At 38.7% G+C, this 23,055-nt stretch overlaps 1 protein-coding gene and 1 pseudogene across 6 annotated transcripts in view; both read right to left on the bottom strand.

The window, feature by feature from the left end:
- LOC109435828 (organic anion transporter 7) overlaps positions 1-23,055 on the bottom strand; it is a 51,082-nt gene that overhangs the window by 3,959 nt on the left and 24,068 nt on the right. For 4 of the 6 annotated variants that reach the window (XM_074336515.1, XM_074336513.1, XM_074336516.1 and 1 more), the window contains 6 exons: positions 21,151-21,597; positions 20,360-20,463; positions 16,455-16,609; positions 16,184-16,352; positions 15,305-15,428; positions 1,023-1,138 (listed from right to left, as the gene is read on the bottom strand). In XM_074336515.1, coding sequence (XP_074192616.1) covers positions 1,023-1,138; positions 15,305-15,428; positions 16,184-16,352; positions 16,455-16,609; positions 20,360-20,463; positions 21,151-21,597 — 1,115 coding nt within the window. Of the gene's footprint in view, positions 1-1,022; positions 1,139-15,304; positions 15,429-16,183; positions 16,353-16,454; positions 16,610-20,359; positions 20,464-21,150; positions 21,872-23,055 lie in introns of those variants that run through there. The other 2 variants (XM_019713946.2, XM_019713944.2) reach the window with 2 other exon arrangements.
- Positions 1,159-15,293, bottom strand: LOC141572278 (large ribosomal subunit protein eL19-like; annotated as a pseudogene).

The raw sequence follows: 23,055 nt of genomic DNA, 5'->3' as shown, positions 1-23,055 counted from the left end.
TGGAGAAAAGGGAACCCTCGTGCACTGTGGTGGGATTGCAAATTGGTGCAGCCACTATGGAAAACAGTATGGAGGTTTCTCAAAAAAATAAAAATAGAACTACCTTATGACCCAGCAATTCCACTCCTGGGTATCCAAAGAAATCCAAAGGACTAATCAAAAAGATACATGTGCCCCTGTGTTCATTGCAGTGCTATTTACAATAGCCAAGATATGAAAACAACCGAAATGCCCATCAATAGATGATTTGATAAAGATGTGGTGCATATATTCAATGGAATATTACTCTGTCATAAAAAGGACGAAATCTTACCATTTACAAAAACATGAAGGGAATTAGAGGGTACTATGCTAAGTGAAATAAGTCAGATATGGAAATATGAATTCCATATGCTCTCACTTGTATGTGGAATCTAAAGAACAAAATAAATGAGCAAACAAAACAGAAACAGACTCATAGATACAGAGAACAAACTGATGATTACTAGATGGGAGGGGAGTTAGGGGGTTGGGTGAAAAAAAGTGAAGGGATTAAGAAGTACAAATTGGTAGTTACAAAATAGTCACAGGGATGTAAAGTACAGTATGGGGAATATAGTCAATAATATTGTAAAAACTATGTATAGTGTCAGATGGGTACCAGACTTATTAGGGTTATCACTTTGTGAGGTATGTAAATGTCTAATCATTATGTTGTTTTGTACACCTGAAACCAAAAAAAGAAAAGAAAATGGAAAGAAACAAGTGAAGAAACTTAAAGCCAAAATCTGTATGATGACTGAAGTCTCAGCCTCGGTTTCCAGCGATGAGCCTGGTAGGGTGATGTGATAAACCTCTCTCCTCGTATAATCAGTTCTGTGTCAGTCTTTTCATAACCCTTAGACTGTCTCTAAACACCGCAATTATCCTCCTGGCTTCCTCATGTTTTATTTCCAAATCAGTCCCACACGTTATATCCTTTGATAAGGAATAGATTCATGTCTCCACTATTTTAACATCCCTCATGATGGTGTGAAGCCTACCTCACAAAGGACAGGAGACACATCCTTTTACGCATGTTGGGCGTGCGAAACAAGTCACACACAGGAGGTTGGATCTCTGCTGCTTCCAGCTCCTCCTGCATGGTGGACCTCAAAACCTGCAACAACAACAACAAACTGTTCAGTTGTCACAAAATAGTAGGCATTGTGAGCCGCCCCCCACCCCCGAAACAGAGGACAAGGTAGACCACTCGCTGTTACATTTAGTGGAAAATATAGACATGAAAGATGCATTGACAGGTATATATATATATATATAATTGTTTTGTAGGCAGATAAAGGATATTTTATTGAGTGATGACTCTATGTACTGGAGAATGGCTAGCAGAGCTGAGTATCAGCACAGGCCACTATGTACAGGTAAGAGAGATGGAGCTTTATTTCTCAGTCTCTTCTTCCTTAGACAGAATCTTGATTTCTCCTTTCTTGCCCTAGAACCACTCCTCACGGTGTTTGCGTGCTTCCTTGGTCTCAGACCTGCAGGTCAGTAAGAAGCTTCTTGTGAACCTGTCTGCCTTCAGCTTGTAGATGTGTACCATGAGGATCTCCTTGTTTTTGAACACGTTACCCTTCATTTTCAGGTATAGGCTGTGATACACGTGGTGGTCAATCTTCTTAGATTCATTGTATCTTCTGAGCAGTTGGTGAAGAATTCTCATTCACTTCATCCAGGTTACCTTCTCAGGCGTTCGAGCATTGGCAGTAGCGCCCTTTCGCTTTTAGGAATGGATAGTCACAGGCTTCCGGGTGATCAGCCTATCTTTGATCAGCTTCCAAATCTGCCGACAGGAGTTGGCACTGGTGATGCCATTGGTCTCATTGAGGTCCAACCAGACCTTTTTCTTTTTGCCACAGTGAAGGACACTGGCGTCAAACCTCTTCTGAAGCCTGACCATACTCATGGCTGCGGCCGCAGCGACGAAAGGAAATAACTCACAACAAGGACATATTAAACATGAGATTTAAGAGGGCTGCAAGGCATCAGAAAGGGCGTGTATGTTAGAGATTCAGATCAAGAAGGGAATCAAATGGATTATGGTCCAAAGCTCCATTTATGCCTGATGGACATGACACACTAGGAATTAAGCTTGGGTCTCAGCTGGCTGTCCTTTGCAGAAAAACTGTTTGTCTCAGTAAAAAAGAACATTTCCTGAGAGTCTTTATTCAGTCTACTTGAGGGAAATCCTGGCATATTGTACCCCCATGAATGAGAAGTCTAGAATTAAGTCTGAGGATGAAATCTGGGGAGACCTTGGCATAGAATGATTTATACCCAGAGCTGGTTATGACCTGGAGTTACTTAATGACCCTACAACATGCTAGGTATAAGCCTTGGGGAAGGCAATTGAATATTTCTAAACCTCAATTTCCTTGTCATTAAAAAGAAGAATAACAAGAAGTAGAAGAATCAGGAATACAAAAAGTAGGTGGAGAAAAAAATAGCACCTCTCTCACAAGGATTTCCTAAGCCACACATGAGGTCACAAATGTGCACAGGAAATTAGACTCAGCACACCTCAGATACTTATTTATTTATAATTCAGACAATATTGACTTAATTCTCATCCCACTTCTACAAGTGAAACAATACTAGGAAGTCAATTGGAAATATTCCATGAGGAAGGGAATTCAGAGACATGAAAGGCCACCTTAACTGAGGACCTACATGACCAAGAATGTCATTTCAGGACCCATACATTAAAAATGACAAGACATTATTTAAAGAAATTGAAGAAGACACAAAGAAATGGAAAGACACTCCTTGTTCATGTATTAGAAGAATCAACATAGTTAAAATGGCTGTATAACCCAAAGCAATACACAGATTTAATGCAATCCCCACCTAAATCCCAATGGCCATTTTTTAGAAAATAGAACAAAACATCATCAGATTTGTATGGAATCACAAAAGACCCCAAATAGCCAAAGCAATTCTGAGACAGAAAGAACAAGTCTGGAGGTGTCACACTCCCTGACTTCAATTTATATTACAAGGTGACAATAATCAAAACAGTATGGTATTGGCAGAAAAACAGACACACAGACCAATGGAACAAAATTGAGAAACCAGAAATAAACCCACATGTATTTGGGCAGATACCTTTCAACAAAGGAGCCAAAAAAAAACACAAAAACCCACACACAATGGAAAAAAGAAAGCGTCTTCAATAAATGGTGCTGGAAAAATTGGAAAGCCACGTGCAAAAGAATTAAACTACAAAAAGACTCCACATCACACATTGCTTCTGGTATGGCAATTTCTGTCAAATAAAAACATTACACTGTGTCCTCATCCACCTTATTCACCAGATCTGTCACTGTGTGATTTCTGGCTCTTCCCCAAGTCAAAATGACCATGAAAGGTAAACGTTTTGAATCGATTCAGGACATCAAGGCAGCCATGACAGTGCAAGTAAAGACACGAAAGAGGACTTCCAGAACTGCTTCAGAAAGTGGCAAGAATGATGGGATAACTGTGTTGGGAGTGAGGGGGGAGTATTTTGAGGGGGATTAATGGCAATGTGTCTTTTACTGTAATAATTTTTTAAAATTTAAACATTCACTGTATTGTTTGATCACACCTTGTAGACTGCTATTTGTCACTATACACAAAAATTAACTCAAAATGGATCAAAGACCTAAATATAAGACCTGAAACCAAAAAAAATACACAGAAGAAAACATAGGTATCAAACTAATGGACCTTGATCTTAGAGAGGATTTTATGAATTTGACCTCAAAGGCAAGGGAAGTAAAAGCAAAAATAAATGAATGGGACTATATCAACTAAAAAGCTTCTACACAGCAAAAGAAACCATCAGCAAAACAAAAAGGCAATTAACCAAATATAAGAAGATATTTGCAAACACCTCTGAGAAGGGTTAACATCCAAAATATATAAAGAACTCATACAACACAACAACAAAAAGCAAACAATCCAATTAGAAAAAATGGGCAGAGGACCTGAACAGACACTTCTCCCAAGAAGACATATAAATAGCCAACAGATATATGAAAAGATGCTCAACTTCACTAGCTATTAGGGAAATGCAAATCAAAACCACAATGAGATATCACCTCACACCTGTTAGAATGGCTATCATCAACAAGAGAAGTAATAACAAATGTTGGAGATGTTGTGGAGAAAAAGTAATCCACATACACTGTTGGTGGGAATATAAATTGGTACAGACACTATGGAAAACAGTATGGAGGTTCCTCCAAAAAATTAAGAATAGAAGTATCATATGATCCAGTAATCCCTCTCCTGGGTATCTACCTGGAAAATTTGAAAACATTTATCTGTAAGGATATATGTACCCCTATTGCAGCATTATTCACGGTGGCCAAGACATGGAAGCAACCAAAGCATCCTTCAATGGATGATTGGATAAAGGTGTGGTGCATATATATATATAATGCAATACTACTCAACCATAAGAAAAAGATGAAATACTGCCTTTTGCCACAATATGGATGCATCTTGAGAATATCCTGCTAAGCCAAATAAGTCAGATGGAAAAAGTCAAGAACCATGTGATGTCACTCATGTGGGATATAAAACAGAAAGCAACAAATGAACAAACAAACAAAAACTCATAGACACAGACAACATTATGATGGTTACCAGAGGGAAAGATGGATGGGAGGAGATAGAAGAGGCTAAAGGGGGTCAAATATATGGTGACAGAAGGAAACTTGACTTTGGGTGGTGAACACACAATGCAATATACAGATGATGTATTATGGAATTTTACACTCGAAACTTATATAATCTTATTAACAAATGTCACCCTAATAAATTTAATAAAATTAAAACAAAATGAAAAAAGAATGTCCTTTCAGTTGCAGAACTACCTTGAGTAGCAAATATTGGACTCATGCTTTTGGAAGAGCAGAGTCATGATGGCATCTCCTTCCTGCATCTAACACCAGAAACCCATGACCACAAGCCATTGTCATGGGTGGTGTTGTAAGAATGGAATCCAAGAATACCTTCAATTTGGGCCAGAAGAGAGGGCTGCAATGCCTGCGAGACTGAATTTAAATTACTTCTAATATGAGAGTAAAAGTTTAGGAGGTACTGAGGTTATTTTATATTGGCCATTCATTTTTGGTGAGCAAGCAGAGATGTGAGTAGTGTGTCTAGAAGTATTTAGGGAGTCAATGCCCGATCACTTACAGGAACTCAAGGGGCTCCTCCTTCCTTATTCAGGGAAGAGGAGGTTCATATTCAATTGGGAGCCTGTTGGATCTTCACTTTTTTAAATGAATTTTTCTCTCTGATTTTCACTTCATTTGCTAGCAAAAAAAAAAAAAAGCACAAAACTATTTGTGCCAATCATAACACTATGAAGGGGTGAAAAGCATGAAACAGGCTCCTGTCTGAAGCCTTGCCCAGGGGTGTCCTGGAATCAGTGCGCACAAATACACAAAATCCCTTTGTTAAATTTTTAGGTAGTTTATGAAGCAGTTGCTATCATCTTGTAGCTTGAAATCAACTATGGTGGTAGTACTCACACTACAGAAATTGACAGTCACCACAAATCTGAGATGTGTGCCTTTTTTTTTCTCCTGTAATGTTAGGTGTTAAACATTTAATAGCACACCACTGGCTTGGCCCCTCTGCACTTGTTTGGACTGCTCTCAACTGCAAATTTAATAATATCCCTGCTTGGTTTAAACCTGGCTATTGTACCTTAACTCATAACACCCATTTCAGATATAACTACTTCCAAAATCATTCAATGCCTGCGGTCCAGGTGATGCATTCCTCCTTGGTATTCACATTCCAAGAGACTCTATCAAGTCCATTTACCTGTTGAGTGTGTGATCTTTCTGAAGATGGAAGCTGCAGACCTTTTTTGCCCTGTCACAGGATCTGTCACCAAGTAGTCACAAAATGAATTTGGAAGGAAGAGAGGAAAACAAGTAAAGAGGAAAGGCAGAAAGGGTGAAAGAAGCTAACTAAGGATGGAATACATTTAGAAACTGAAAGATCTGAAATTCAAGGACCAGTATAGGTATAAAACATCAATTTGAAGAGCTTTGGAAAGATGTCTGTGAATGAAATCAGAGATAGAGGATGTTGGCATATATTTCTTCAAAATTACAATTTATGGTATTCAGATAGAAAACTTTCTTAACATAGTATAGTCGGGAAAACTCTGGAGTTTTGTGGATGTAACAGAAACCTGCAGAGGAGTCAGCAGAGAAGTTTGCATTAGTCTCTCATTGTGACCGTGTCCCTCACAATCACGTAAGTGTGCCATCGTTGACTTTATGAGGATCCAGTTTCAATTGAATACTTTTTTTATGGTTTGACTGGGGAATACACCAGGGGATCCTTTAAGCTGTGTGGAGAATGAAACTCAGACTGGGCCAGTGTGGACCATGAATTCTTGGGTTTCTACTGGGTCTGAAACACTCAGAACAATATAACTGAAGATTGAAAAAGACTGCACAAGTCACACTGGAATGGGAGAAGAAAAATGGGCAAAGCAGAGCATATCCAAGTTTGGAATATACAGAATTTAGAGCAGAGAGGAATGTAGATAAGACCATAATTGCATTAAAAATCCAGAACCAATAAAATGCAATGAGCAGGAAAGGAGGAAGGTTTATTAGAAGATGAAAAAGGCACCGCTCTAAGGATGGAAAAAATGGATCTGACAAGGGCTAACTGGAACAACTTTGACCTAGAAAGTGCACCAAGGGGAAGGCATAGGAATGGCAGCAGTGAGGTGGGCTTCTTGAGTTCTCCTCTGGAACTTACCACAAATTGCACATCTATAACCCATCAAAGGACTCTCTGCTCCTCACAGAACAGCTAAGAGACTTGTGTGAGGATTACTTAAAGGTGGGCAAACTGGGTGAGCAGGGGAAGAGGAAAGGAAGCGGTGTGGAGATACGGCCCACATCTGGGGCAGCAGTGACGTGGGGCTCCAGGACACAGACTGGAGATTGCAGCAGCCTGGCTCTGGGCTCCCTCCCTGCACCCCACAGCTACTCTCTCCTGCCGAGAGAGCTGCATGTCCAGCGTTTGAGGCAGTAACCTCAGCTGAGATCTCCAGCTGGGCCCTAGGTCAGACAAAAAGCAAACTCCATACCTGGGCCCCTCCCCGCTCTCTCCCACAGCAAACCTATCCCTGCCCTCCAGAGTCTCAAGCTGGTCCCTGAACCGAGGAGTAGTGTCAGATTACAGAGGGGCTATAGGGCTCAGTACCTGGAAAAAGCTGGCTTGCAGCTGTGATCTAGGGAAGTGTCTAGGCACGGAGACAAAAGGCAGCTGACTTCCCAGCCCCCACCTTTTCTGGGTTGCTCCTGGCAGGGCAGTTACAGCTGTGGAGACACATGCAGGGGTCAGCAGCTCAGAAATCTCACGTCCCCACAGCCCCTGACAGAAGAAGTGCCCTAAGACTCAGGAGACCTGTGTACAGGGAATAAGCCCACCTCCCAGTGGCTGGCTGTGGTGCTCTCGCACGCATTTCTGCAGGAGAGAGCAGAAACTGCACTGACTGTAAAAACTACCAACCACACCCCATAGTCCCACTCATCTAGAACTGCAGTGCCAAGGTCACTGTGGACACCAGGTGCTGGCTGTGCCTCCACAAGACGCAGAGGAGTCTTTGTACAGCTGAGGACAACCTGGAGATAGCTTGGTGGATTTAAGCCAAGACTGGCACTGCTTTTTTTTTTTTTTTTTTTTAATTTATTGTTGTGGTTTTGTTTTGTTTTAGTAGTATTATCATTTTTAGCATATATATTTTCCCCCTTTCTCTCTTCTTTTCTGTTTTCTTTTCCTTGCCCTACTTTTCCTCCCTCTTTCCATTTTTCTGTATTGATTTTTGTGTGTGTGTGTTTTTGATATTTTTGCCTGTGTTGAGCGTTGGTTATAGGTTGTTTTTACATGTGAGTATATTTGGGGTTTTTTCTTTGTTGTTGTTGTGCCTGTTGATTTGTTTTGTTCTGAAATTGCCCTACACCAGGACCCAGCCCAAGAGGCACGAGATTCAACACACCCAGAGGCCAACTCCAGACCAAACCAGAGTATTACCAGGTTTGACCTACAAGTGACACACCCAGAGGGAATTCTCTACAGGCACAAGAGCCCATAGGGGCCAAGCCTCATCTGAGGGGTCAACCCTCACAGAGCAGAACATCCACTGTGGGCATAGCCAATTCTCATAACTAGTCAACCTAGGAGTCAATCCCACCTACTGACAAGCCGAAAGCAATTAAAGCTCAACTTTAACAGGAGAATACACACAACACAAGGGTCACCTCTGGAGCACATGCACAGGAGAATAGGGAAGTGGTGCAAGTAAAATATAAAGGACACATACTACATAAGACCACCAAGCAAAGACTGAGAACCCTAGGGGCTTTACCTAATACATTGAAGCAAACACAGAGAGTCTGCCAGAATGGAGAAACAAAGAAACATGTCCCAAATAAAAGAACAGAAGAAACCTCCAGAATTGAAACCAAATGAAATAGAGGTAACCAACCTATCAGAGACAGAGTTCAGAACACTGATGATAAGAATGTTTAAGGAGCTTAGTGACAACTTAAAGAAGGATAGAGAAATCATAATGAACAACCAGTTAGAACTAAAGAACACAATAACTGAAATAAAGAACACATTTGAAGGAATTACCAGCAGGTTAGATGAAGCAGAGGATTGAATCAGCAACTTAGAAGACAAGTTAGCAGAGATCACCCACACGGAACAACACAAAGAAAAAAGAATAAAAAACAATGAAAATGGTTTAAGAGACCGTTGGGATAACGTCAAGAGCAACATTATATGTGCATTATAGGAATACCAGAAGGTGACAAGAGGGACCAAGGGATCTAGAACATATTTGAAGTAATAATGACTGAAAACTTCCCTAACCTGGTGAAGGAAACTGACATACAAGCCAAGGAAATGCAGAGAGTTTCAACCAGGATAAATCCAAACAGGTCCACACCAAGATACATTATAGTTAAAATGGCAAAGATTAAAGACAAAGAGAGAATCCTAAAAGCAGCTGGAGAAAGACAGCGGGTTACATACAAGGGAACTCCCATAAGACTATGAAATGACTTTTCTACAGAAACTTTGCAGGCCAGGAGGAGTGGCAGGAGGTATTCAAAGTGATGAAATACAAAGACCTACAACCTAGAGTGCTTTATCCAGTGAGGCTATGATTTAAAATTGAAGGAGAGATAAAGAGCTTCCCAGAAAAGAATAAGCTAAAGGAATTTATTACCACCAAGCCAGCATTGCAGGAAATATCAAAAGGGCTTCTGAAGCAGAAGAAAGATGAAAACAATCTAATTACAAATAAAAAAGTGCCAATAACTATGTACCTATCAATAATCACTTTAAATGTAAATTGATTAAATGCTCCAATCAAAAACATAGGGTGGCTGAGTGGATAAGAAAGCAAGACCCTTGTATATGTTGTATACAAGAGACTCACCTCAGATCAAAAGACACACACAGGCTGAAAGTGAAGGGTTGGAGTAAGATATTTCATGCAAATGGAAAAGAGAAAAAAGCTGGAATTGCAATACTTATATATGACAAAATAGACTTTAAAATGAAGAATATATTAAAAGACAAAGATGGGCACTACATAATAATAATAAATGGATCGATCCGACAAGAGGACATAACCCTACTAAACATCTATGCACCCAACATAGGAGCACCTAACTATATAAAACAGATATTGACTGACATAAAGACAGATCAACAGTAACACTATCATAGCAGGGGACTTCAACACACCTCTGACAACAAGGGACAGGTTTCCATACAGAAAATCACTATGGAAACAATAGCCTTAAATGACACATTGGACCAGTTGGATTTAATCGATATTTTCAGAGCATTTCACTCCAAAGCTGCAGAATACATGTTCTTCTCTAGTGTACATGGAACATTTTCCAAGATAGATTACATATTAGAACACAAATCAAGTCTCAATAAATTTAAGAAAATTGAAATCATACCAATATCATACCATAGCTCTGACCACAGTGCTATGAAACTAGAAATCAATTACAAGAAAAAAACTGGGAGACATACAAATACATGGAGGCTGAATAACATGTTACTAAACAATGAATGGGTCAACAATGAGATCAAGGAAGAAATCAAAAGATATCTCGACAAACAAAAATGAAAACACGATGACCCAAAATCTATGGGATGCAGCAAAAGCAGTCCTAAGAGGGAAATTCATAGCAATGCAGGCTTACCTAAAGAAACAAGAAAAATCAACAGTTTATCCTTATACTTAGGGGATCTGGAAAAAGAACAGCAAAATAAGTCCAAAGGGAATACAAGGAAGGAGATAATAAAATTCAGAGTGGAAATATATGAAATAGAGACAAAAAAACCAATACGAAAAAATCAATGAAACCAAGAGCTGGTTTTTCGAGAAGATAAATAAAGTCAACAAACCATTAGCAAGACTCATCAAAAAAAAAGAGAGAGGACCCAAATTAATAAAATCAGAAATGAAAGTGGAGAAGTGACAACATACACCACAGAAATACAAAAAAATTTTAGAAATTACTATGAGCAAATATACGCCAACATATTAGACAATCAGGAAGAAATGGATAATTTTCTAGAAGCATACAACCTTCCAAGACTAACTCAAGAAGAAACAGAAAACCTGAATAGACTGATTACTACCAGGGAAAATGAATTAGTAATCAACAAGCTCCCATCAAACAAAAGCCCTGAACCGGATGGCTTTACAGGTGAATTTTACAAAACATTCAAAAAATAATTATCACCTATCCTCAAACTATTCCAAAAAATCCAGGAAGGAAGGCTCCCAAACACTTTTTATGAGGCCACTATCACCCTGATCCCCAAATCAGACAAAGACATTACAAAAAAAGACAACTACTGGCCAATATCCCTAATGAAAATAAATACAAAAATCCTCAACAAAATATTAGCAGACAGAATTCAGCAATACATTAAAAAGATCCTACACCACGATCAAGTGGGATTCATTCCTGGTATGCAAGGTTGGTTCAACATCCGCAAATCAATTAATGTGATACACCACATTAACAAAATGAAAAATAAAAATCACATGATCATATCAATAGATGCAGAAAAAGCATTTGACAAAATCCAGCAGCCATTTATGATAAAAACTCTTAAGAAAGTGGGAATAGAGGGACCATATCTCAACATAATATAGGCTATATATGATATACCCACAGATAACATCATACTCAATGGGGAAAAGCTGAAACCATTCCCCTTAAGATCAGGAACAAGGCAAGGTTGCCCACTTACTCCACTTTTATTCAACATAGTTCTGGAAATTCTAGCCACAGCAATCAGACAAGAAAAAGAAAAAAAAGGCATCCAAATTAGTAAGGAGGAAGTAAAATTGTCATTATATGCAGATGACATCATACTATACACACAGAACCCCAAAGACTCCACAAAAAAAAATTAGAACTGATAAATGAATTTAGTAAAGTAGCAGGATACAAAATTAATATTCAGGAACCAGTTTCATTTGTATACACCAATAATAAACTATCAGAAAAAGAAATTAAGAAAACAGTCCCATTTACAATTGCTTCAAAGACTATAAAATACTTAGGAATAAATTTAACCAAAGAAGTGAAAGACCTGTACTCAGAAAATTATAAGACTGAAGAGAGAAATTAAAGAAGATACAAATAGATGGAAACACATACCATGCTCATGGATAGGAAGAATTAATATAGTTTAAATGTCCATACTGCCTAAGGCAATATACAGATTCAACGCAATTCCTATCAAACTACCAAGGATATTTTTCACAGAAATAGAACATGTAATCCTAAAATTTATATGGAACCATTAAAGACCCCAGATAGCCATGGCAATCTTGAGAAATAAGAACAAAGTGGGAGGTATCATGGTACCTGATATCAAATTATACTACAAGGCTACAGTAATCAAAACAGCACGATACTGGCATAAAAACAGACACAGAGACCAATGTAACAGAATAGATAGCCCAGAAATAAACACAAGCCTACATGGTCAGTTAATCTATAACAAAGAAAGCAAGAATATACAATGGGGTAAAGGCAATCTATTCAATAAATGGTGGGGGAATGTGCAAAAAATGAAACTAGACCACCTTCTTACACCATATACAAGAAAAAACTCAAAATGGATTAAAGATTAAATGTAAAACCCAAAATTATAAAACTCCTAGAAGAAAATACAGGCAGGGTAGCTGGTTTGCTCAGTGGTTAGAGCACTATGCTCATAACACCAAGGTCGTCACTTCAATTCCCACATGAGCCAGTGAGCTGCGCCCTCCACAACTACTAGATTGGAAACAACAATTTGACCTGGAGCTGAGCTGCACCCTCCACAACAGATTGAAAACAATGATTTGACATGGAACTGATGGGTCCTGGAAAAACACACTGTTCCCCAATATTCCCCCATTTAAAAAGAAAGAAAGAAAATATAGGCAATAAACTCTCTGACAGAAAACCCTCTGACATTGCTCTTAGTAATATTTTTTTTCTGATATATCTTTTCAGACAAGGGAAACAAAAGAAAAAATAAACCAATAGGACTACATCAAACTAAAGAGTTTTTGCATAGCAAAGAAAACCTTCCACAAAACGAAAAGTCAACCTACTGAACGGGAAAAGATACTTGTCAATGATACATCCAATAAGGAGTTAATATCAAATATATATAAAGAACTCCTACAACTCAACACCAAAAAACACAAACAATCCATTTATAAAATGGGCAGAAGACTTGAATAGACATTTCTCCAAAGAGGACATATAGATAGCCAATAGACATATGAAAAGATGCTCAACATCATTAATCATCAGAGAAATGCAATTAAAAGCACAATGAGATATCACCTCACACCTGTCAGAATGGCCATCAATAAATCAAACGACAAGTGTTGGTAAGACTGTATAGAAAACGGAATCCTTGTGCACTGTTGGTGGGATTGCAAACTGGTGCAGCCACTATGGAAAATAGTATGGAGGTTCCTCAGAAAATTAAAAATACAACTACCTTATGACCCAGCAATTCCACTTCTGGGTACTTATCTGAAGAAATCCAAAACACTAATTTGAAAAGGTATATGCACCCCTATGTTCATTGCAGCATTATTTACAATAGCCAAGATACAGAAGCAATCTAAGTACCCATCAATACACGACTGGATAAAGAACAGGTGGTACATATATGTAATGGAATATTACTTGGCCATAAAAAATAATAAAATTTTACCATTTGTGACAGCATGGATGGACTTAAGGGTATAAAGCTAAGTGAAATAGGTCCGATACAGAAACACAAATTCCATATGATCTCACTTATATATGTAATCTAAAGAACAAAATAAATGAACAAACAAAACAGAAACAGACTCATAGATACTGAGAACAAACTGATGGTTGCCAGATGAGAGGGGTGTTGGTAGGCTGAGCGAAAAGGTGAAAGGATTGATATAAGTACAAATTGGTAGTTACAAAATAGTCATGGGACTGTGAAGCACAGCACAGAGAATACAGTTATACTGTAATAACTATGGATAGTTTCAGGTGGACACTAGACTAATCAGGGTGAATCATTTCATAAATTATACAAATGTCTAACCACTATGCTGTATTCCTGAAACTAACATAAAATAATACTGAACGTCGACTATAATTGAAAAATAAATTTAATTTTTTTTAAAGATCCCAATGGCATTCTATACAGAAATAGAAACAACAGTCCTTAAACTCATATAAAAACACAGAAGACCCCTAGCAGTCAAACCATTTTTAGCAGGAACGATGTTAGAATAATCAGGACATTATATGTTTTGATTTCAAAATATATTGCAAAGCTACAGTAACCAAGGGTATGGTACTGGCATAAAAACAGACATATAGACCAATGGAACAGAATAGAGAGCCCAGCCATTAACCCATGCATATACGGTCAATTCATCTTTGACAGTGGTGCCAAGAATTCACAATGGAGACAGAACAGTGTCGTCAATAAGTGGTGTTGGGAAAACTGGATATCCACATGAAAAAGAATGAAATTGGAAACTTATCTTACACTATACCCAAAAATCAACTCAAAATGGGTTAAAGACTAAAATGTAAGACCCAAGACTGTAAAATTTCTAAAAAAAACATAGGAGAAAACTTGATATCTGTCTTGGCAATGATTTCTTGGATATGACAGCAACAGCACAGGCAACAAGCAAAAATAACAAGCGGGACTAACATCAAACTAAACAGCTTCTACACAGCTAGGAAACAATTAACAAAATGAAAAAGCACCCATGGAATGGGAGAAAATATTACAAGTCATGTGTGTGATAACGGGTTAACATCCAGAATACATAGGGAACTTCTACAACTCAATAGCAAAAAAGCCAAATCACTCAATTTAAAGATGGGCATATAAAATGAATAGCTATTTCTCCAAAGATGACATACAAATGGCCAACACGTACATGAAAAGTGTTCATCATCACTAATCATTAGTGAAACTCAAATCGAAACCACAGTGAGTTATCACTTCACACCAGTTAGGATGACTATTATTAAAAAAAAGATAAGTGTTGGAGCGGATGTGGAGAAAGGGGTACCCTGTACACTGTTGGTAGGAGTTTGAAATGGTGTAGCCACTATGGAGACAGTATGGAGCTTCCTCAAAAAATCAAAATTAGAACTATTATATCATCCCATAATCTCTCTTCTGGGTAGATATTCAAAAGAATTGTGAACAGGACCTTGAAGAGATATTTGCACGTGCATGTTTATTGCAGAACTATTCACAATAGCCAAACCATGGGAACAACCTAAATGCCCATCAATGGATAAATGGATAAAGAAAATGTGGTATTACACACATATTCACCTATAAAAAAGAAAGAAATCCTGCCATTTGCTACAACATTCACTCCGCTTGAGGACATTTTGCTAAGTGACATATGTCCAATATTTATAATTATAAATATAATACTAAATGACAGATATCTGCCTCTGTTGAGTAAAATCTCTGGGTGCAGTCCTTTCAGCAACAGCATATTGTCTCTTAATGTTAACCCAAGCAATGCTGACAGCCATTGAGAACCAGAGAAGTTAGGTAAGAAGACCTGTGTTCCCACCCTTTGTTCATCTTAGGGACACCAGCTAGTGTACGTGTCCGGCCATGTCTTCCCGGCATCCCATAATCAACTCCCTTTCCTGTTCACCTCCATGGTTAGGCTGTCTCCAGCATTCTTTATTCCATTCTTGTGCGCAGCTTTTCTAAGTTCCTTTAAGCCCCTTTCGGGTTTGTTGGTGATAATCAGCCACCGAGCAGACTCTGCCAGCCACCTGACCAAAGAAGAAGACAGAGGTGCAACCAACTATGATTTGCCCATTTTTCACACATCCTGTGTCCTGAAATGCCTCTCCCCTTCCATCTAATACCTACCCTTTGTTTTGTCATACCAGGAAATGTAAACTCATGGTCTCTTGTACCATAACTGGGAAACTGTGAGGATGCCTGCTCCATGCAGTGAGGACAACTTCACTGCTGGGAATATACGGTAGGAGTCATATTGGCCCCCCTTTTATTCAAGGGGACCTTACCAGTTTTAGCAAATAAAAATAGTCTGCCGAGTTAAATTTGAATTTAAACAGTGAATGTGAGTAACTCTTGAGTATAACTATGTCCCATGAAATATTTTAGACATACTCACGCTAAAAAGTATTTGTTGTTTATTTGAAATATTACTTTAATGGGACACTCTGTTTTTATCAGGTTAGTAAATAAAAATACAGAACTCTCAGATAAATAGAAATTGTATATAAACAATAAATAATTTTTAGATTAACTGTGCAGCATGCAGTATTTGGGATATTATACCCCAAAAAAAATGTTGTTTATCTGAAATTCTAATTTAATTGAGTGTCCCTGATGTTATCTGGCAATCCTACCTGTTCTGCTTCTCGAATTGTATATAAGGCACAGATGAGTAGAGCATGTGTTCAAGTGTTGACTAAGGACCAAATAGAATTCTGTGTCTGGGTCCCTGTACCTCGCTGCCCAGGATCCTCTAAGACAAAGGAAGAAAGACAGCTTTTACCTTGAAGCAAGAAACAAGACAAATAATGGTGCGGTAAGCACCAGCTGAAGGAGGTGCCAGTCTCGAATGACAAAAGCCAGTCCTGCCAGAAGCATCTGACCCACAGAAGCAAAGCAGATTGTCACTGTCATTCCCATGGCTTGGAATCTGGGCATTGTCCATTCGATAACTGAAAGAAAACACAAACAGGATTTCGACTTCAAACAAAGTTGGAATTTCAAAGTCAAAAAGAGGGCTTGGAAAAGGTCAAAGATCCAAAGTTTTTACTTACTAAGCAAAACATTATTTGTCAGGATGCTGCTGATACAAAGGCCAGCCCAGAAGCGTAGCAAGCAGTAAATGAGGAGGGTGGGAGAAACGGATGCACAGATGTCAGCAATGGTGAATTGGAGGAGACACCATTTGAAAATTAACCTCCTTCCAAACCTGAGAAACAGGAACAGGTTAGATATGGGCATAATAACAACTTGCTGTAAAAATTATCAAAAAGGAGGCACACTTGGAAATGTAGGTGATGTTTTAATAAGTGAAACTTTGCCCTTGAAACTTTAAAGAATCAACAATAGATCTCACAAGCAACCCTCCTGTTTGTAAATAGATACTCAGTATAGCAAAGCTTCTTCTCAAATCTGTTGCCCGTAAATCTTTGAGACCAATTGAAACCATATAAGACAGGCTGCAATACAGTAGTATGCTTTGATCCATGGTTTTGCTTTGCATGGTTTCAGTTACCCACTGCCAACAGCAGTTCAAAAATATTAAATGGAAAATTCCAGAAGTAAACAATTCATATGTTTTAAATTGCTTGCCCGTTCTGAGTAGCGGGATGAAATCTCCATCCCATTCCATCCCGCCCAGGGCCGTGAATCATCCCTTTGTCTAGTGTATCCATGTGTATGTGCTCTTTAGTCACTGCATGGCCAGCTCAGTTATCAGATCAACTGTCATCGTATCACAGTGCTTGTGTTCAAGCAACTTATTTTATTAAATAATGCCATATTCACATAACTTTTATTACAATATATTGGTACAATTGTCCTATTTTATTAGTTATTGTTAATCTCTTACTTTACCTAATTTACAATTTAAGCTTTATCATAAGTATGTATATATGTGTAAGAAAGAAAAACATAGATTTATAGGGTTCGGTGCTATCCAGTTTCAGGCATCCACTAGGGGTCTTGGAACGTATTTCCTGTGGATAAGGGGGGACTACTGTATTGGAAATTTTAACACATCACAAATATCCTTTATACTAACATAGGTATTTAACATAGTAGACTCTGTATAATGTCTAGAATACAAGGGATCTGCTATGGACCGAATTGTGTTGCCCCAAATTCATATATTGAAGCCCTAATCCCCAATAAAATGGTATTTGAAGATGAGGCTTTGGAGAGGTAATTAGCTTTACATGAGGTCATGAGGTGGGGCCCTCATGATGGGATTAGTGCCCTTATAAAAAGAGACAACAGAGAGATTTCCCTCCCTCTCTCTCTGCCATGTGAGGACACAGCAAGTAGACAGTTGTCCTTAAGCCGAGCTCTCACCAGGAACCAAATCACCCTGCCCCTGGACCTTGGACTTCCCAGCCTCCAGAACTTGAGAAAATACATTTCTGCTGTTTCAGCCACCAATCTATGGTGTTTTGTTATCATAGCTGGAGCTGACTAATACAGGGTTTTACTAAATCTGTACTCGGGGCTCTAGGACCATGAAGGCCACAGATAAAATGAAGTGAAAGGAAACGTGTGCCGATGGGTTGCATAAGAGCCCCTCTCTGCAGAGCCCTTGGACAATGTGCTTCTCTAGAATAGGACACAAAGGAGGCCCAGACAGGCAAAGGGACTTAGAGAAAGTTCTCACAGGAAAGAAATAGGTGAAATGAGCATGAAGAAACAGAGGCTCACACAACCAGTCTCTATAGAGATACACCAGCAAGGCCCTTTCCCTCACATTGAAGCCAAGGCGAGGTCTGGCTTGTCTGCGAAATCCAAACCAACACATTTCTAATCGCTTTATTTACATCTGAACATTTAAACACTTATTCAACACATTAAAAGAGAAAAAGTATGACAGAAAAGTATAACTGATTTTTTTTTTTAGTTTTAGATTAAAGGGGTATTCTAAATGGGCAGTGGCATATTAAAAATATTTAACAATCAGTACATCAGGGGCACTGGGCAATCAAAATAGATGTTGGCCTTGACCCTGAAACAGTCACTTAGAGTCTCCCTGTTAGGCCGTATATTTTCCTTTTAGTGGGAGGGTCATGGGAACATAACTGCTTGGGTATTTATTAGCTGAGTATCACCCTGGCTAAGGGTCATATTTGGGCAAATAGTTTTCAAGCAAGTCCATACTCTTAGCAGTGTTTTCCTCTACTTGACATCTCCTGCTCGAATGACTAATAGGCATTTCCAATTTATTACGTCCAAAACAGAAGTCTTGACTTTGTCCTCCATCTGTACTTCCTGGTTTCTCTAAATTTAACTTTTTGAAGAATTTCTAAAATATTTTTCACAGCAGTTTACCTTCCCATAAGCAATGTACAAGAGTTCCAAGTTTTCTACATTCTTGCGAATACGTGTTATTTTTCGTGGTTGTTTTTTAAAAAAACTTATTATAACCACCCTATTCAGTGTGAAGTGGCATTTTATTGTGGTTTTTGATGCATTTTTAATGACATATTAAGCATTTTTTATGTGCTCACGCAACATTCATATATATTTTTGAAGAAATGTATATTCCAGTCCTTTGTCCATTTAAAAATTTGATTCTTTGTCTTTTTGTTGTTGAATTGTCAGAGTTCTTTATATGTTCTGGATATTAAACCCTACTCCATCGGTCTATTTGCCCATCTTTATGCCTTATATATGATTTACAAATATTTCCTCCCATTACTTAGGTTATCTTTTCATTTTCTTCATAATGTCCTTTGATATAGAGCAGTTTTTAATTTTGGTGAAGTTCAATCTATCTATATTTTCTTTTGTTACTCATGCTTTTCACATCGTATCTAAGAATCCATTGCCAAACTCAAAGTCATGTAGATTTACCCCTATGCTTTCTTCTAAGAGTTTTATGGTTTCAGCTCTTACGTTTTAAGTCACTACTCCATTTTGTGTTAATATTTGTTAAGGGTCCAATTTCATGCTTTTGCATGTGGATATCCAGTAGTCACAGCATCATTTGTTAAAGAGGCTATATTTTACCCATTCACTAGTCTTCTCACCCTTTTCAAAAATATATCAGCCGTAGATATAGGTTTATTTTTATTTCTGTAAAGTGGGTAGTTCTGTGTTACAGAACTGTTAGGAATGAATACTATGTCTCTGAACACTTTTATAAGTTACATTTACTGTCATACATTCAGAGTTCAGAGTTTGCAGCTGAGATAACAGATGATATTATGCTAGTAGATGGTAAGGGGCACCTTCATTCCCCATATCCCCCAGGAGACATGCTTGGGTGGTGGCAGTGGATGGCTGTCTAATTCAGAAGTAGTATTATTAGGCACAGGATACTCCAGTTTCTGACACCACAAATGGTGACAGCAGTTGTCATTAGATTAATTACCTTACCTGGTTGAAAAACCTACTTTTAAAGAGCTGTGTTTTTAAAAAACAAGCATCGAGGTTACTGGAGTGATCTTACTATAAACCACCAAGACACATTGCTGTGCACACCGCAAGTTTAGTAGGACTGTCTACCCATCACACGCGGGAAACAGGGACATGATGACCTTGCTCGGGAAATCCATAGCATTACGCTCCCAGGGAGGGATGAAATGGCCCTCTGGCCAGAACCTGCAACATTGTTTTACACACCTATGCATTCAAACAGGATGAATCTCATGGCGTGATACATCTTCTCTGTTCCCACAGGTGACATCTTTCTAAACTGCATGTGGTGGCACCTCATGTCTAAACCCTGTCCGAAAAGACTACCACATCCAGTGGAGATGTTGTTTTTCTATCCTGCGCACAGTACTCCCAGCAGACAAAATAGCACTCCCCACACTGACTGTTATTCTCCATTTGTGTTTCTAGATCCCTGGGGGCCTAGGAAACCCCAGGACAGTGTAATTAGTAATAAATGTTTCTTAATGGAAGAATGATCCATGAGTGCATGACAACACCCCAGAGTAAAGAGAGCTGTGATCCAGACACTCACCTGTCTGATAAATGGCCATATATGATGCCTCCCAGCAGCATTCCAGCCATGAATGAGAATTGGACCATTGATTTCAGTGACTGAGATTCACATACCAGGTCCCACTGGAAGGGAAAGAAGCCATCACAGCAGAGTTTCACAGCTGCTTATAACCCCTCAGTAGAAACCTGATTGAATCAACTAAAATGATCTTCAGGTTTCTTACATCAGGTCCCTTCTTTCTCTCCAGCTTCTATTTTTTGCATTAGCTGATCTTTATTACTCAGGTCTCAGCTTAAACATAACTTCCACTGGGAAGGCTCCTCTGAACCTGTTGGCTGTATTAACGCCTTCTTTTACACCATACTAAGTGGTTGTCAACCTTGGCTACAGAGTGCAATCCTTAAAGGAGCTTTAAAGTCTACTGATGCCAGAAGTTCACCACGGATCTTCTCATCTGACTGCTCTGGATGCAGTCTGGGCTTGGTGGTTTTCATCAGCTTCCCAGATGCTTCTAATTTGCAAGCGTGGCTGACGATTACTGACATTGCATAACATTTTTAACACGTGACATAAAATACTTGCTTGACCTTTGGTCTTCCTAAAAATAACAGCCATATAATAGTAAGATAATGTCTGTTTTTCAGTTCAGTAGACTCATTAAATATGTAGATGTCTGGCATTTCATAGAAGCAATTAATATTTGCTGAAGGAGTAAAAATTGAGCACCTGCGTAGTGACTAATGTTCATGACTTGTGTTAACCCTAAACTCCCAGGCGATGGACTCATGAGAGGAAAAGGGGCCTCTTACCTGAGTCACGATGGTGGACGAGAAGGCGCTTCGGTCATACACCCAGCCATCCACACAGGGCTCCGTGTCCAGCTCACTCATGTTGGAGAAAGTTCCATTCAGGTGAAGGAGCTGCCACTGAGTGTGGAGGAAACGTCGACACTTTTCCGGTCTCAGATTTGAGTCCAGCGGGATGCTGATTCTCAGGAGAATGTCTTGCCTGTGGATTCCAGTGCCATTAGCAGAGACAGTGTCATTGTCGAGGCTGTGGACCCAGCAACGGTGATCGGGGACAGCTGCAGTGAAGTTTTCCAATAGAATATGAGGGTACACCATGAGGATGGAAATACAATGGAAAGCTATCTGAAGGCTCTGGAATCTGCCCATGCCTCCAGCTTGCTCCAGGAGGTGATGAAAGGCCATGGAAGATGAACAGGCGATTCCCAAGAGGATCCCCAATGACTGTATCTGGGAAAGGTCAAAGGAAAAACAGGTTTCCTTCCACTCCGTCACATTAAGTGTGTGTTGGTCCTGACCACACTTTCTCCTCAATGAGCCTTGTCTCACCTCCACAGTTGTTTCTCCACGTTGTTTGGGGATCAGGTAGGTAGCCGTTTTCTTTAAAGTCAAAGAGAAATATTTTGCCTAGATACTTCCAGCAGCTGACAATAGAAGGTCTTTAAAGGTCTACTTGGTGAAAATTCTTTCCATCAGCAGTGCCCCAAAGTAGCACTGGACTTTGAGCTCCATGTCTAAATAAATAAACAAACCTGCTACGTATGGTTTGCAGCCCTTTTCACATGTCATTTGTGAGACTCAAAAGTGAGATTTTTTTTTCTTTTTCTATGAAAAGTACTGAAAGTAAGTGCTTTGCTTGAATTTTGATTAAAAGAGTGAATGAAAACAGTCCTGAGTTAAATTAAAGCAAGTGAAATACGCTGCAATCTTTCCCTTTTGGGAAGTGACATTCTGTTTCAAGTCAAATCAAACCATGAATTCACACTGAAAATAAGTTATTCAAAATGGGAGCAGGGTGGGTAGTGATGGAGGACAAAGGGTTAAACCGGTGGTAAGCTCCTAAAGAGGATTATTTTTGCAGGCTTATTGATTGAGTCATTCAGATAACACTTGTGAGAACTTCTTTTCCAGGAGAAGTCCTCTAATGTTCATGACTTGTATTACCCCTAAACTCGACAGCAATGTGTAAGACAAGGTCTTCAAGGGTCTTATCCTACAGTGCATAAGGGAGAGGTATACAAATAACTACACTCTGACATTTCAAAACATATATGACAAATGTGCAATGTGCTATGGAAGGATTAAAGAGAAAATATGGAGGAAAATGTTACCATTGTTAGTACTAAATCTTCCATTAAAAATTCTTTTGAAGGCTTGTTGACATATAATTTACATACCATATAATTCACTCTTTAAAATGTAATACTCCATGGGTTTTGGTCATTCAGAGTTATGCATCCATCTCATTGTAAAACATTTTCACCACAAAATAAACTTGTACCCATGAGGAGTCACTCTCCAATTCCCAGCCCAACCCCAGCTCTTAGCAACCATTAATCTACTTCGGTCTCTAGGAATTTGACTAATTTATGCATTTCACAGAAATTATCTATATTATTGATCTTCTCAAAGAGCTATCTTTTGATTGCATTGATTTTCTAGTGTATCAATTCCCTGTTTTCAGTTTCATTGATTTCTGCTCTAATTTTTATCATTTCTTTTCTTCAGCTTACTTTTGATTTAATTCTTTTTATAGTTTCCTAAAATGGAACCTTAGATCGATGATGTAAGATCTTTTGCCTTTTATAATATATGCATTCAATGCTGTAAATTTCGCTCCAACAATGATTACACAACATCCCGCGAATTTTCATAAGTTGTATTTTCATTTTCATTTAGTTCAAAATA

Source organism: Rhinolophus sinicus, linkage group LG06 (assembly GCF_036562045.2).
Source record: "Rhinolophus sinicus isolate RSC01 linkage group LG06, ASM3656204v1, whole genome shotgun sequence".
NCBI lineage: Eukaryota > Metazoa > Chordata > Mammalia > Chiroptera > Rhinolophidae > Rhinolophus > Rhinolophus sinicus.
Note: the sequence above shows the minus strand (reverse complement) of the source record. Positions and strands in the feature narration are given on the sequence as shown.